Source organism: Abramis brama (assembly GCF_963993115.1).
Source record: "Abramis brama genome assembly, chromosome: 7".
Classification (NCBI taxonomy): Eukaryota; Metazoa; Chordata; class Actinopteri; order Cypriniformes; family Leuciscidae; genus Abramis; species Abramis brama.
Window position 1 is genome coordinate 24,221,792 of NC_139969.1, and position 15,231 is coordinate 24,237,022.

Sequence of the window (15,231 nt, forward strand, 5' to 3'; positions counted from 1 at the left end):
AAGTTGTGTTTCTGAAAGTACTTAATATAGGCCAGTGTTATCTACAGAAAGATAAAGTGTGATTTAGACTGGAGGCTCATTGGAGGAACAAATGAACTAAGAGCTGAGGAAAGCTGTTAAAGAGAGGAGAGGTGAACAGTTAACCTCACATCTTCTAGAGTTTTTATTTTGTGGGCTCCGGACTCTAACCATTTCCTGTTTATCACACACCTGTTCTTGAGCCGACTGTCAGCACATTCATCCTGGTAATAGAGTGAAAGAACAATGTATAATAGCAATCTGTAAATAGCAGTGTCAGTAAGAGCAAGCATTTGAGGCATTTTGTTATGCATTAGGGTCTTTAAATGCTGCGCTCACAGGCACTTCCTGTCTTATGTAAGAAACCACAACTATGAAAAATGGCATGGCTCTTACATAATCCCCTCAGACAAAACAAAACAGCACTGAAAGGTTTTAGTGTGCTGTTGTATTTGCTAGATGCTTTTTATATATAAATAACTTCAAAATAAGTTGAGACACCCAATCTACTTCAAGTTGGAATGGTTTATTAATTTTTGCACCTTTTTTGCACCAAAAGTAAAACAAAATCATTTACATTTCAAATGAACGAGATGAGACATTTATTTGTGTTAAGTGGCATTATCATCATTGGCTTCTTTAGCATAAAGCAGACATAGATAAGCATCTAGTTAAAAACAAGCCTGTGGCACAGATTCATTCATAACTGAATGTATGCTTGTCAGTATCATATATTAGACACTTAGATAAGTTGTATAAAAATGCTATAAAAAGGCAAGATACAATTCCACTGAAGCATTGTGGCTCCATTTAAGATGAGTATTCTGTAGTCTAAGACTTTCCAACTATACATATATAGATTGTATCTTCAATAAGCAAGGCCATCATCAATAATCATCGTCAAATCACTCATAAGCACTGCGTCTGACTGCAGCAAGTCATGACCTTTGCCACAGTTCATATTATAACAATCTAATAAACCTGTTCTCATTACATTAACCTTACCGTCTCCATTTTACCCTTACATTTTACAGGTACTGGCTTTGATAGTGAAACAACAAATAAAAAATAAAAGAGAAAGAGAAAGAAATTTATTTACATAGTAATTATGCAATATGCAAAGGCTTTATGTTGCTTTGGGCAACCCTATATGAGCATCTATCAGAGTTCTCTCTCTTCAGCACCTAAACAAACAGATGAACATCAGACAAATTCAATCACATCACATAATGTGTCAGACTGAGGACGGGATCCTGACACCCTTCAGTTCTTAGCTAATGCCTCTATAAACGGGCTCCACTCATTCTTCTCTGGGTCATACACCTCCATGGTGTTGAGAAACTCGTTGCCATCAAAGCCCCCGACAGCACAGAGCACACCGTTCACTACAGCCAGCCCTGCGTTGCTTCGTGCTGACGTCATGCTGCCTAACATTCTCCACTCGTTATTGGCTGGGTCATAGACCTCCACACAGCGCAGAGCGTGAGAGCCGTCAAATCCTCCAACCACAAAGAGCTTCCCTGAAAGCAGTTGGAAATAACTTGATGAAGAAATTAAGAAAAGTCCTGAATTTTTTATTTTCCTACCAATGAGACTTTATAACCATGTTGGACTAGATGGAAATCTATACACCACCTATTTTGTCTGCAATTACCTTCATACACAGCCACACCAGCCCCACGACGGGCCACGTTCATGGGGGACACCAGGGTCCACGTGTTGTTGTCTGGGTTGTAGCGCTCTACTGAGTTTAAGCAGTTCCAGGACTCAGCGCCACCAATCACGTACACAAATCCATTTAGCTCGCACGCTGCCGCCTGGTGCCTCCCTAAACACAGAAGAGAGACATTGCACAGTGAACCACACGTTCAGGTTTGCACAATACAAATCAAAGTCATTTCAGAACATAAAAATGAATTGACATACTTATGTTGAGGGGTGCACAGCTGGTCCACATTTTTGTCACTGGGTCAAAGGAGTCACAATTCTTCAAGCCCTTTCGGCCACAGGGATCAGATCCACCCACCACAAAAAGCTTGTTTTGCAAGGAACACACACCTGAGAAGAAACAAGAAAAGCGATTATTATTTACCCCTTAATCAGAACACCCCCTGTTTGATATGTCCCTACTAGTACTGATGATATTGTAGTTTTTTTTCAGTCTTAAGATAATATACAATCTATTTAAATTACATTTCCCCCATTTTTACTAATGAACAGCGCATAATATTAAATGTTATCTATTACTATATTACAATAATATAACATACTGTAACATAATAAAGTACAGTAATATTTATGTGGAGACAATAATAAAGCAAACAATTTTTTTGTTTTGATGATTCACTGAAACTGACATTTTGAACTTGGTCAAAGAAATGAATCAAACTTGGTACATTATCATTCAAAAACGCAGGGTCAGTAGTTTTTTTCCATTAAATTGATCTAAAGCGACACTAAAGCATTATAATGTTACAAAAGATTTCTGTTTCAAATAAATGCCGTTAGTGTGAACATCGAAGAATCCTGAAAAAAAGTGTTTATCAGTTTCAACAAAAATATTAAACTGATTTCAACACTGTACAATGTACAGTAGTACAATGACTTGGTCTTTAGGACGAACAAAAAGCTCATTCAAATCCATTACAAATATTCACTGTATTGTCCGGCAGAAAGTGATGCATACCTGCATTGCAACGGTTGGTGCGGAGCTCAGGAACTTGAGTCCACTCGTCAGCCTTGGGGTTGTACATCTCTCCACAGCTCAGCTCATCTGAGTGACCGTTGGAGCCGCCCATCACATACAGCTCACCCTGAGAGAATAACCATTCATTTAGCTCTAATGACAGCTCCAGCAATGCTACTTTAGGATTGGAAACCATGCACTGTCTTTACCATTAGCACAGCCATCTGGAAGCGAGCCCGTGGAGTGCGCATGGGAGCAATGAAAGTCCAGCAGTCCTTCTTTGGGTCATAACACTCCACTGTCCTCAAACACTCTTCTCTGTTGTAGCCACCTGGACAGATAATATGTACATCACATCTTCACAAACCTGTGACCCGCTCCTGTTTCCTTCTATGACAATTTGTTGTGACATGCTGCTATGTGGTTCTTTTGTTTTTGGATTTGCTCTCCGCCAGCTCCACCACTATCAACACTCTGAATGTTTGTTTTACAAAATTTGCATGAATGACATTATATAGCCCACATGACATCTGTGCATGTTCTGCTCTGATAATAAAGAGGGGGAAAATAAAGAAAAATAGATTTAAATATGTAAAATTATAAATGCTTAAAAGCATGTTGAAGGGAGCTGAGAAATAATACACTTTTACTGGAAGCTAAATGTAACTTAATTGAGTTAAAAGTCTAAAAATGCAATAAGTTGTACTGTTTCCTTTAAAGACCCCCTGTGTGTGAAGACATTTTTCTCACAGGAAAGCCTTTCAAATATATAATTTTGGTGATCAAACAATGAGTTTTGGGGATACAATTATTGTCTACAGGGTGATTTTAAGGATTACTTCATTCTTTGAGCATGCGTACCTGCAGCAATGAGCTTGCGGTCCAGTTCAGCGGTTCCCAGTCCTGAACGAGCGTAATGCATGGGCTTTAAAAGCTTCTCCTGTAGATCTTCTGGTTGAGTCTCAAAGCTTGGGCTCTTCAGCACACATGGTGTAGCAGATGGGGAAGTATGAGGACTAGTGCGGCCATGCAGTGAGATCACACACAGTATGCCTCTCAGAACAGCCAGACACAGGTATGCATTGTCTGCAAAAGACATCTAGTTAATTTAAACACTAAAAACTGGGATTTTTCTAGTAGATACAGATACAAATTTAGATTAAATTTTAGAGCAGAGTAAAAATAAAAATGTATCACTTTAAGCATGAAAATCATGCTTAACTTAATTTCCTGATCTAGGAAATATAACCATAGGGACCCTGCATAAATAGCTATGGAATTTTCTAGCATGAAAGTTTAAGAAAAGAGATAGGTGAAGCACTATCGACTTACTGGTGGTCTTCTCTGATGCAATGTACTTCCATTCGTGCTTGTTGAACTGGCTGATGGAGGGAGAGAGGCTGCCAGAGGCGCCTGAGCTCATCTCGTCTCTCTCTCGAGGAGGCTTCTTCTGCAAAACCAAACCAGGCAGCTCTAAACCTGCCCAAACTTCACCCCCTACCTCTACTGCATGCATACAGACTTGGGGCCAAAGCTTAAACCCATTCCATCCAGTGCCAATACCACCATTTAAGGGGTCTTCCACAGTGCAAACACAGCTAAGACAGATGGTGGTTTACTGGTCTTCCTTTTAGTGCAAACCACCTGAAACATGATCAAATGGCAGCCATGCTATTTTACAGCAGAGAAGGCAGCGCACTGGAAGGGGAGGACTGAAAACCAGTCATGTACCTGCACAAACTGGATGTGGTCATCCTCAGAGCTGCAGACCTCTGCATGCCCCTCAAGCAGGCTCCCATCATGTAATTTGTGATCTGCTGAGTAGTACAGCGTTTGCACCTGCAACAACAAAACACCAACAAGACCCATGTGGGTGTTTCCATAACAAGAACAAAGCAATGTTCTGCCTTGTTCCTTGAAGCAGTAGAGTCAGCTGCTATGAGGGAGGCCCTTGATAACTGTGTACTGCCTGGGCCTTGAGGGAACAATGACCTTTCGCATGTCTCCGGTCACTGTGATTGTGGAAATTGCTGGAAGGAGAGATCGTTCCTACAATAAGTTACTTCACTTTGGGTCAAGGAGCTATCTAAACAAATGATCGCTGCACAGTGGGATTGGAAAAAAAGCTGCAACGCTCTCAGGAACACTGCACAGATGGGAGCACATGGCTTTTGGTAGGTTGACTTAGTACCACTGATGGTTGGGATCTTGCATTCTTCTTCAGGGCTGGACAAATCTGCTGTTGGTGTGTATACTAAACCTACAGGAGATATGGGGAGATCAATGGGGAGGACCAGCAATTAGAATCAAATTAATAATAGTTCAAAAAGCCCTGTTGGGGAGAAAATGTTAAGTCACAAAGTCAATACAGTCAAGGGAACGAAAGCGAAGGGGGAAGATCAGACTGAACATAGTTTGTTCGGCTCACCTGGAAAACCGTTCAGTTTTTCAGTATTTTGAGGAGCACGTACTGCAAAATTTACAAGGTTAAGGGCAAAACTTTGGGGACAGGGGAAGGGGGGAACCCGAGTCAACCTTTGAACAGAAATTCAGGAGACATGAGCAAAGCAAAAGGAAAGGGTACATATAAAGCCATAATACTGACCTCTTCCATTAGTTTCTCCAGGGGATATCCATTCTTCCACAGGCTGCGCTGCACCCAGCTTATCACCTTTGAGTACAGTTTGCCATTACCAGGCAAGTTCAGGTTCTCCTCTAGCATCACCTCCAGCTATATAGACACAGTTATGAATGGAATTATACAAAAAAACACTTAGTAGTAACCGATTTTAAATAGATATAGATGGATAGACATACTTTTAGTCTAGGAAGTTTAAGGAAATCATCCTGTTCTGAGATCTCCTGAAGATGGTCCTGGATATAACCATCAATCTTGCCCAGAAGCCGCCCATCAGCCATGCTACTAGCAAAATTGCGGTATGAAATGGCACTTTGGGAGTCCATTTTTGATAGCAGGTAGTCTCCACAGATCTGCAAAATAGGATTCAGGATATCAGGTAACAGTAAAGTAGTCTATACATTAGAGAGTTCTGACCATTTAAATGCCTGTACATACCTGTCTGACTCTCTCCAATTTGAGCTTCTTTGCTGCAGAATACACGTCTCTGACCAGATCTGTATCTGCCTTCAGTCTGTCAACAGGGGAATACAGGGATTTATGATACCTGTATGTCCTTGACATTATAAATGTGTAATAAAAAGTTTAAATGTCAAGTGAATATATGTACTGCGCTGTGTAGGCATAGTTCAGCAAGATCTCCACAGCATCAGGGTTGAGGTCATCAAATTTAACCAGTGAAATCCCACCCTGTGGCTCAGAATCAGCATTGAAGATTTCAAAGAGGCAAGGACTGCAGCAGGCCAGCACAGCCTTATGGGCCATAAGCTCATGTCCACAGACCTGTAGAACCACCACCATTATAAAGAATGTTATGAGTGGGTACAGAGAGCCTTATACACAAGTTTGGGGTCAGGAAGATACTTTATTCAACGAGGATGCATTAAATTAGAGCTGCATAATTATGTTATTGCCAATGTTATTTTGTTGTCTATTTAGATCTCCATTTTAAGCAAAAATTAACAATTAAAGTTCTCCAGAAGTTATCCATTAAATTGATCAAAAGTGAAAGCAAAGACATTCAAAATGTTACAAAAGATACATAGGTCAAATACATACTGTTCTTCTGAACTGAATATTCAAAGAATCCTGACAATTTATTATCACAGTTTCCACAAAAATATTATGTTGCACAACTTTTAAACATTGAGAAATGTTTCTTGAGCAGCAAATCAGCATATTAGAATGATTTCTGAAGGATCATGTGACACTCAAGACTGGATAAATGATGCTGAAAATTCAGCTTTGCCATCACAGTAATAAATTACATCTTAAAATACATTAAATTTGTAATAATATTTTACAATATTACTGTTTTTACTGTAGTTTTGATCAAATAAATGCAGCCTAGTGAAGTTCTTTCAAAAACAAAGTCTTACTGATCCCAAACTTTTGAACGGTAGTGTACAGTATATCTGTACTCATGTGTACAGTATCACAAGGCATGTTTATTTTTCCTGAAACAAAGAGGGTCTTACCAACAGTCTGACATCACAAAACTGGCCGCTTTTACGCAAAGCATTCATCTTGGCCACAGTAGAATCAAGGAAACTCTCATCTTCAAATATTAAATATCCGTTGGGAGTCATTTTGATGAATCTATAAAAGTCAGGAGGCAAACAGCAAAATGAGAACTGCTCTTTTAGCATTTACAAATATGTGAGGAGAAGGCCCACATGAAATCTGTGCCGTTTGTACCACATTTTCTGCAATGACTATCGGCGTAATGGATTTAAACACGATATGCATTAAACTGAGCTTAGAGTACTACACTTGTATTGGAAGCTGAAGTCAACACCAAAAGTAGCTAAATACTTAATATATGAATATGTAAGGAGCGGGGGATGTGAAGAAGGGTGCTTTCACACTTGGTTCAATTGCCTGGTCCAAACAGGAATTCAATTGCTCTCCCCTCCCCCACTGGATTGTATTCACATTATATTATTTGGGTCCGACTCCAAAGCATGGTGCATTTGCATCAAAGCAGCAGCTGTTTACCCGTTGCTTTGTAACGACACCGGAGAAGGTGCCAAAACGCAGAGCATACATAAGGCACTTGCGTCCACCTATCACCTATGTACTACAAGAGAACGCGGGAGTCCATTTCTGCTAAAGGTGAGCAGAAGTTAAATTATATACATTCTCTCTGTTTTCGTACGGTTTGCAGAAAACAGCGTTCACATCATCCAAATGAACTGAACTCTGACGCCAATCGAACCCAGGTGCGCACCAAAAGTGCTTGTGTGAAAGCATCCTGAAATTCTGCAGATGTCCTAAACAGAAAGCTGTGAAAGTCTGTGGAACAGATTCCATGTAGGTCTGGTGAAGAGACACACCTACCAAACAGATGTAACAGGAGAACAGTCTTGCTCTAAGGCACTTCAGTAGACCTTTCAACAGAGAAGAAACAGTGGCTGCACCAATCGTGTCTGAGGTCACTCAGTGGGTTAAAGAATACAAGTTCTACAACCTTGATTATGCATGATGACCTAAAGAAGTGAAAGAGAAACACACTGAATTCAACCATGACAACTCAACCACAGTTAATAAGAGGAAATGATTCTTGAGCACCAAATGAGCATATCAGAAAGATTTCTGAAGAATCATGTGACACAAAACTGGACTCGTAATGATGCTGAAAATACAGCTTTGCCATCAGTGGAACAATTTAAAATATTAAAATAGGAAACTTATTTTAAAAAGGTAGTATTACAATATTAGTGTTTTAACTGTATTTTTGTTTAAATAAACGCAGCCTTGGTGAGCATAAGAGACTTTTTTCAAAGACATTACCGACCATTATGTTCAGTTATAGTCAGGGGTTCACACACCTTTTCACCAATAAATTCCACTGAGGTTTCCAGTAGTTTCAGATTTAACTTTCAAATATAAATACTTTACAGAGAAAGAAAACTTTGTATTGCTTATAGAAAACCCCCTGTTTTTTCCAGGCCTGGAAAATCCCAATTAAATCACCCAGATATTTGTAGGTTTTCCAAGGCTGTGGGAACCCTGAAAGGGTTTAACAAAATTGTAACCACCAACTTGGATCTGTCAAGTATTTTTAGTTTACAGGCATCAACATTCTCGGGTCATATTATTGCTTTTAACTGTAGGCTAAACGACTGCAAAATTATTTAGAAAACAAAACTGATATTTAAGACCTAATACTTTCTAAACCCAATACATTATATTTAATGTCCATAAACAAAAAGGATCCACATTAAAAAATACTGACAATGCGCTGTTTTTTTCTTTTCTTCATATTTCCGGGTTTGATGTTTGTTCAAGGCGCGAGCGACACGCGACCCGGAGCGCGAGGAGGAACTGAGCTTTCTAGATTAAACCAGTACAGTCGAAACAAACACACGTGACCTCTCATAGCCTTATATTCAGAACAGGTACAATATAAATAAACATCATATTTACAGGCCTGGAGCAAGGAGGAGAGTCATGTGACAAAGGCAAGATACTTTATACGTGTTTATTACGATTTGGGCAGAACGAAAGCCTCAGTCACCATTCAATTTCATTTCATCATTTTGCAATTCAACGGAAGTGAATGGTGACTGAGGTTGTCGTCAACAACAGTCTGCCTAACATCTGTCATTTTCATCTTTAAGTGAAATACATCTTTAACTGTGTTAGAAATCGGACATAAACTGGTCATGGACCACGGTTAAACGGTCAGTTAAAGCGCTATGATTCTGATCTGTGAGGTCCAGTCAGTAAAAGACCATGCAGAAGCCGAGTCTTTTATACACTGAACTGAACCATTCACAAAAACAACCGTTTTTCACAAGTAAAAGTGAATATTTTATTGATATTCCTCGCCGAAATTCAAGCTGTCGGGCAAACGTTCAGGTAAAACAGCAAATAGATACTAAAAGTGGCTTTTCCTCAAACAACACAAACAGGATTTTTCTAGTCGGATCACAAGCTCGACTAACTTTAACACCACTTTAACCTTCCCAAAAACAACAAAAACGGTTTAATTTTAAAACACAACATGAGAAAAACCTCTTACCGATTTCCTTTGTCTGTTTCGGATCGTGAACACCATCTCTACTTAGTAAAAGAGTGATTATCTGTCCAAAGAACCGCCGTTAACGAGATGTACCGAAGAGCGCGCGCTTAACTATGCTGCGTCACTGATGACGAGGGCACAGTAGCACGATGGGACTGGGAGGGACAAATAATGGCGCTCATCTCTAACGTGCTTATAATAATGATAATAATTTAATCAGTAAATGTTGCTGAAAAGATTAATTGTATTGTACCTGCATTTATATGATGAGAAACGCGTTGCTCCGAACGCCTGTGTGAATATGCAGTGAGCATGATTGGCTGTATGTCACCAACCATTATTCACTTTAATCACAGTAGCCCAGTTCATACCCCCCACCAGGAACACAGTCAAATTCATTCATGCAGAACAGATGCGTCCTCACATGTCTATATCAATATTTTAGGTGCTACATTTCGAAGCAGTAGCAAATAATTATTTTATATATATATATATATATATATATATATATATATATATATATATATACATACATACACACACACACACACACACACACACACACACATGTATAGATAGATAGATAGATAGATAGATAGATAGATAGATAGATAGATAGATAGATAGATAGATAGATAGATAGATAGATAGATAGATAGATAGATCATGATCATCAAAAAAAGTTTTAGTTAGGCTACTTTTACTTTTTATGGTTTGTTTTCATGATGTTTTTGAGAGCTCTCTATCTATCTGTCTCTCTCTCTTCTTGTCTCTGTTAAAAATATCAAGGATTTATGTTAATTTTATTTGAGTGTAGGCTATACTTTCAGGTCAAATTGAACATGCGGAAAAAAGGAGGCATTTTGCATTTTGTTCCACTTCTTCTGTGGAGATCTGTATTATGTAAGCACCTCGTCATTGGCACAAGTGAAGCGCCTCCACCTCAGCCTGCTGTCTCATGGTTTGCAGCCACTTAGAAAAGAAGCATGAATATAGTCAGACATGCCTCCTCTTGCCTTCTCTCTGTGGATCTCTTTATGCAAACTTGTTCAGCTGAGCATGGGTTACATAAGGCACTCAGCTGAACCATGTTTTTACAGCATTCTAAGTCACTAAGCTCACATCACTGATGATACAGTCTGCAGATACACCATTAATCTGATGAAGGTTTTTATTTGCAGTTATTATTGTTTATAGGCTTGTATATCACAGTGTGATAGAGAGGAAGATAAAACAAAAATGTCAAGGAATACAATAATAATTTGAGCTCTATGGAAAACAGCTCTATGGAAATTTATTTTGATTTAATTTAATTTAGTTTTACTTTATTTTATTTTATAATTTAGAGACAATAGTGCATCATTAATTTAATAGTAGCATCATCATCTTAATTTATAGAAATAAAGCTATAGAAATAGAATGTAGGCCTAATTTAGAAAATTTATTGACATAATAAAGAGAAGTTCTAATAATAATAAAAATCTATTAATTGTTTGTAAAAAAAAAAAAAAAAAAAAAAAAGTTCTTCCTTTAGTAGAAAAAGAAATTAAAAAATAAAAGCCAATTATTTTCTTTTATATTTTAGGCACCCCTCACCCTGTATAGGTTTCTTTTGCCATACTAATAGGCTGACTGTTTTGTCCCTTACTTTGTAAGCATGGAACAAGTAAAAAGTGCTTTAGTTACACAAGCCATTTCAGTTTAGTGTTATAATTGTGTGAAAATGTTGTGCACTTATGTCTCCATAGCAGCGGCCACACTTAGCACTGCTTGTTAGAAAACAATGCAGTTCCCTTGTACAACACAATGGGCCAATAAAGCCCCTCTGCTGCTTCTGACAGGTGACCCATCTTAGATCTATACATGTGGCATGACAACAGAATATAACAATTCTCAGATAGTCTTGAGCCACACTTCTATAATCAAGACTTCCCAAGAAGACTCAGGAATAGTTTTATTTTAGTGTACAAGTGTGTTTCATTGCTCTAATTATATTCAGTTGTAAGTTACAATATTATTATTTATAAAAACACACTGGCAATTTTTATGCTTGTTTGGAAGCAACTAAGTATTCAGACATTTTGTATTAAATAAAATAAATAGATGTACTAGATATATAAAATATGCCTAAAATATGTCATTAAAAAATATAAAGGAAGGCAGGGTTCATGTTTTTATTGTCCATATTGATTTTTTTATTTGCAAGGCACAATCAACAGCACAATCGTGTTGCTGTATTTTGCAAGACTATATTTAATTCATAGTTATCCACCCACTCTGCTTCTCAGTCTTATATAAGACTTCAGAAATGTAATTTAAAACCTCTTCTCTCTACAATATTTTTTGGATGCATTGGTTTCTAAGAAATCAAAATAAACTTGTTATGCCTTTATTGCTTGAAATCAATGACCTGGAATAAGGACAGAGTGATTCATTCCCATGAAATCACATACCCATAAATATTTAACTTCATTATCTGTATTTTCTAAGAATATAAGACTCCACAACTGTCTTCATTGATCTTTGAACTTGTACATGATGCCACTTCTTGTGACCCACATTTGCACATTTATATGAGATGATATGAGTCTTTGCATGAACCAGAGATGGCTCTGGTATGATCAAAGTACAAAGAAAACAGCGCCCCCTTGTGGTTGCTATGAAAAGCATAAGTTGATAGACTGTGATGTCTGCATAGCATCTCATGCGTTTGGCTGCAAAAATATTCAAGTGTGGAAAGTATGGCAAGCCGTTTTAACTTTTATTAATTTCCAGGATATGAATTCTTGATATCAACAATTCAGTTTTCACTAGTTCAAATTATAGTTATTGATATCAGGAATTAGATTTATACTAGTAACAATGGCAATTTTTAATATCAGAAATTACCTTTCCACTAGTAACAAATATCAGAGGTGGACAAAGTACACAACTTCCTTACTTGAGTGAAAGTACAGATACTACTAGTCAAATTTTACTCCGTTACAAGTAAAAGTTATAAAGACTGATTTTTACTTAAGTAAAAGTACAGAAGTACTCGTTTTTAAAAGTACTTAAGTATCTGAAGTAAAACGTAAATGTCAATGCATTGTTTTATTATTGTTGCATTGTTGTATGTAATACTTACAGTACCTTATGCCTCTGAATCTATGCCTGCCTACCTACCCTCATATTAATATCATATTTATTTCTAGAACACAGTTCCAGTAGTGGGAATGTGAGATTGAATAAGTGCACTCAATAATGTCCACAATGGTTTCAGACACCCAAATGGCTGTTCCCTCAAATATTGCCCTATTTAAAGTGTTTTGGCTTTTAGTATGAATATGTTAGCCTTACTGTTATCTATAAGCTAGTGTTACTGTTATCTATAAGCTAGTGTTACTGTTATCTATAAGCTAGTGTTACTGTTATCTATAAGGTAGTGTAGGCCTACTCCAAAACAATGACAAAATTCGCATTAAGAAGACCAAACCCAACATTGAAAATGAAAATCAGGTTGATGTCAGAGTCCAACGTCAGATTGATGTTAATCTCCAGCGTTGCAGATGTTGTATTGTGGTTGGAAATGAAAGTCGGGTTGACGTCAGAACCCGACTGATGTTGGTTTATGACGTAATTTTCCTTTTCAACCCAACGTCGGGTTCTGACGTCAACCCGACTTTCATTTCCAAACAAAATGCAACCCCTAAAACCACAATCATCCCCTGACTGACGTTACTACTTTCTACTCAAGGACTTTGACAGAATTGTTGTGGAGTAAAAAGTACGATATTTGTCTTTCAAATGTAGGGAAGTTAAAGTAAAAAGTTTCCAGAAAAAATAATACTCAAGTAAAGTACAGATACTCAAGTAAATGTACTTTGTTACTGTCCATCTCTAGTAACAATGCTAATTCTTGATATCAACAATTACATTTTTACTAGTTAAAATGCTCATTCTAGATATCAAGAATTGAATTTCAACTAGTAAAAACTATAATTCTTGATATCTGTAATTGTATTTTCACTAGTGAAATGTCACTATAGGCTGCCATTTAAAATCAATTATTGATATCAAGAATTGATTTCTTACTAGTTGAAATTCCAATTTCACATATCTATGGCAAGCCGTTTTAGCTTAAATTGTACCCAACCCAGCTTTACTCGTCGTAATTGCATTTTTACTAGTAAGAATTCAATTAGAGCTCTCAATTCTTACTAGAAATTACAATTAGAGAGCTCCCTAATTCAATTACTACTAGTAATAATTACAATTACAGAGCTCTCTAATTCAATTATTACTAGTAAGAATTACAATTACAGAGCTCTACAAATGAATTTTTACAAGTCATATGTCTCCATTGACTTCCATTCATTTTTAATTATGGAGCTCTACAATTGAATTGTTACTAGTACGAATTACAATTAGAGAGCTCTACAATTGAATTGTTACTAGTAAGATTATGAATTAAAGATATGTATAATTGCAGAGCTCTGTAATTGAATTAAAGAGCTCTGCAATTACATTCTTACTAGTAACAACTGAATTAGAGAGCTCTCTAATTGGAATTGTTACTAGTAATAATTGAATTAAAGAGCTCTGCAATTACATTCTTAGTAACAATTCAATTGTAGAGCTCTCTAATTGTAATTCTTACTAGTAACAATTCAATTGTACATCTCCGTAATTAAAAATGAATGGAAGTCAATGGAGACATATGACTTGTAAAAATTCATTTGTAGAGCTCTCTAATTGTAATTGTTACTAGTAAGAACTGAATTAGAGAGCTCTGTAATTGGAATTGTTACTAGTAGTAATTGAATTAGAGAGCTCTGTAATTGTAATTGCTACTAGTAAGAATTGAATTGTAGAGCTCTCTAATTGAATTCTTACTAGTAAAAATGCAATTACGACGAGTAACGCTGGGTACAATTTAAGCTAAAACGGCTTGCCATACATATCAGAAATACAATTACATTTTTGATATCAACAATTTAATTGTTGATATCTGTAATTATATTTTCACTAGTGAAATGTCACCATAGGCTGCCATTCAAAATCAATTGTTGATATCAAGAATTGATTTCTTACTAGTAGAAATATAATTTTTGATATCAATAATTACATTGTTACTAGTAAAAATGTGAATTACTGATATCAAGAATTCAATTGTCACTAGTTGAAATGTCTATTCTTGATATCAACAATGGATTTTGAAAGGCAGCCTATGGTGACATTTCACTAGTGAAAATACAATTACAGATATCAAGAATTATAGTTTTTACTAGTTGAAATTCAATTCTTGATATCTAGAATGAGCATTTTAATTGGTAAAAATGTAATTGTTGATATCAAGAATTAGCATTGTTACTAGTGGAAATGTAAATTCTGATATCAAAAATTGCCATTGTTACTATAAATCTAATTCCTGATATCAATAACTGTAATTTGAACTAGTGAAAATATCCTGTATTATCCTAATATTCCATATCCTGGAAATTAATAAAAGTTAAAACGTCTTGCCATACTACAGTACTATTTTAGTATCACTGAGATACAATTTTAGTTCTTAATATTTCAAATTTTTAGTTTTAATTTTGTTTAAAATTTAATTTTAATACGTTTTTAGAATTATAGTTTTTAAAATTAGAAATTTTGCCTTGGCAACTAGCTGAAATAAAATACATTTTTAAATATATATATATTATTTAAGTTAATGCTGATTTTAAGTAACAAAAGTTTTCTATGGTTTTGGTTTAGTTCAAAATAAACACCCCAGACGCACAACAGTAAAAACAGTGTAGAAAACATCTCCTCATACACACCTCAAACAGGTCTTCTGGTTTGCACATTTAATCAACACAAATGAAAAAAAAGAAG

The 15,231-nt window shown here is 36.5% G+C and overlaps 1 protein-coding gene across 1 annotated transcript; it reads right to left on the reverse strand.

Moving 5' to 3' along the window:
* Positions 1-528: 528 nt before the first annotated feature.
* On the reverse strand, positions 529-9,726 carry ivns1abpb (influenza virus NS1A binding protein b). Its single transcript, XM_084119835.1, has 15 exons — positions 9,370-9,726; positions 7,683-7,831; positions 6,821-6,941; positions 5,953-6,125; positions 5,781-5,856; positions 5,522-5,695; positions 5,310-5,435; positions 4,436-4,543; positions 4,037-4,154; positions 3,566-3,790; positions 2,914-3,035; positions 2,705-2,831; positions 1,945-2,076; positions 1,673-1,846; positions 529-1,538 (listed from the first exon to the last, which is right to left on the reverse strand). The coding sequence occupies exons 3-15, from the start codon at positions 6,929-6,931 to the stop codon at positions 1,282-1,284; spliced, it is 1,923 nt and encodes a 640-aa protein (XP_083975961.1). The 5' UTR covers positions 6,932-6,941; positions 7,683-7,831; positions 9,370-9,726; the 3' UTR covers positions 529-1,281.
* Between the last annotated feature and the right edge of the window lie 5,505 nt (positions 9,727-15,231).

What these genes read in the sequence shown, in the direction of transcription:
- ivns1abpb (XM_084119835.1), bottom strand. Translation starts at nt 6,931, where the DNA reads ATGACTCCCAACGGATATTTAATATTTGAAGATGAGAGTTTCCTTGAT. An exon ending in AACTATGCCTACACAGCGCA is followed by an intron (nt 5,857 to 5,952) that starts GTACATATATTC and finishes CCCTGTTGACAG; the next exon opens with ACTGAAGGCAGATACAGATC. An exon ending in TTAAACTTCCTAGACTAAAA is followed by an intron (nt 5,436 to 5,521) that starts GTATGTCTATCC and finishes GTGTCTATATAG; the next exon opens with CTGGAGGTGATGCTAGAGGA.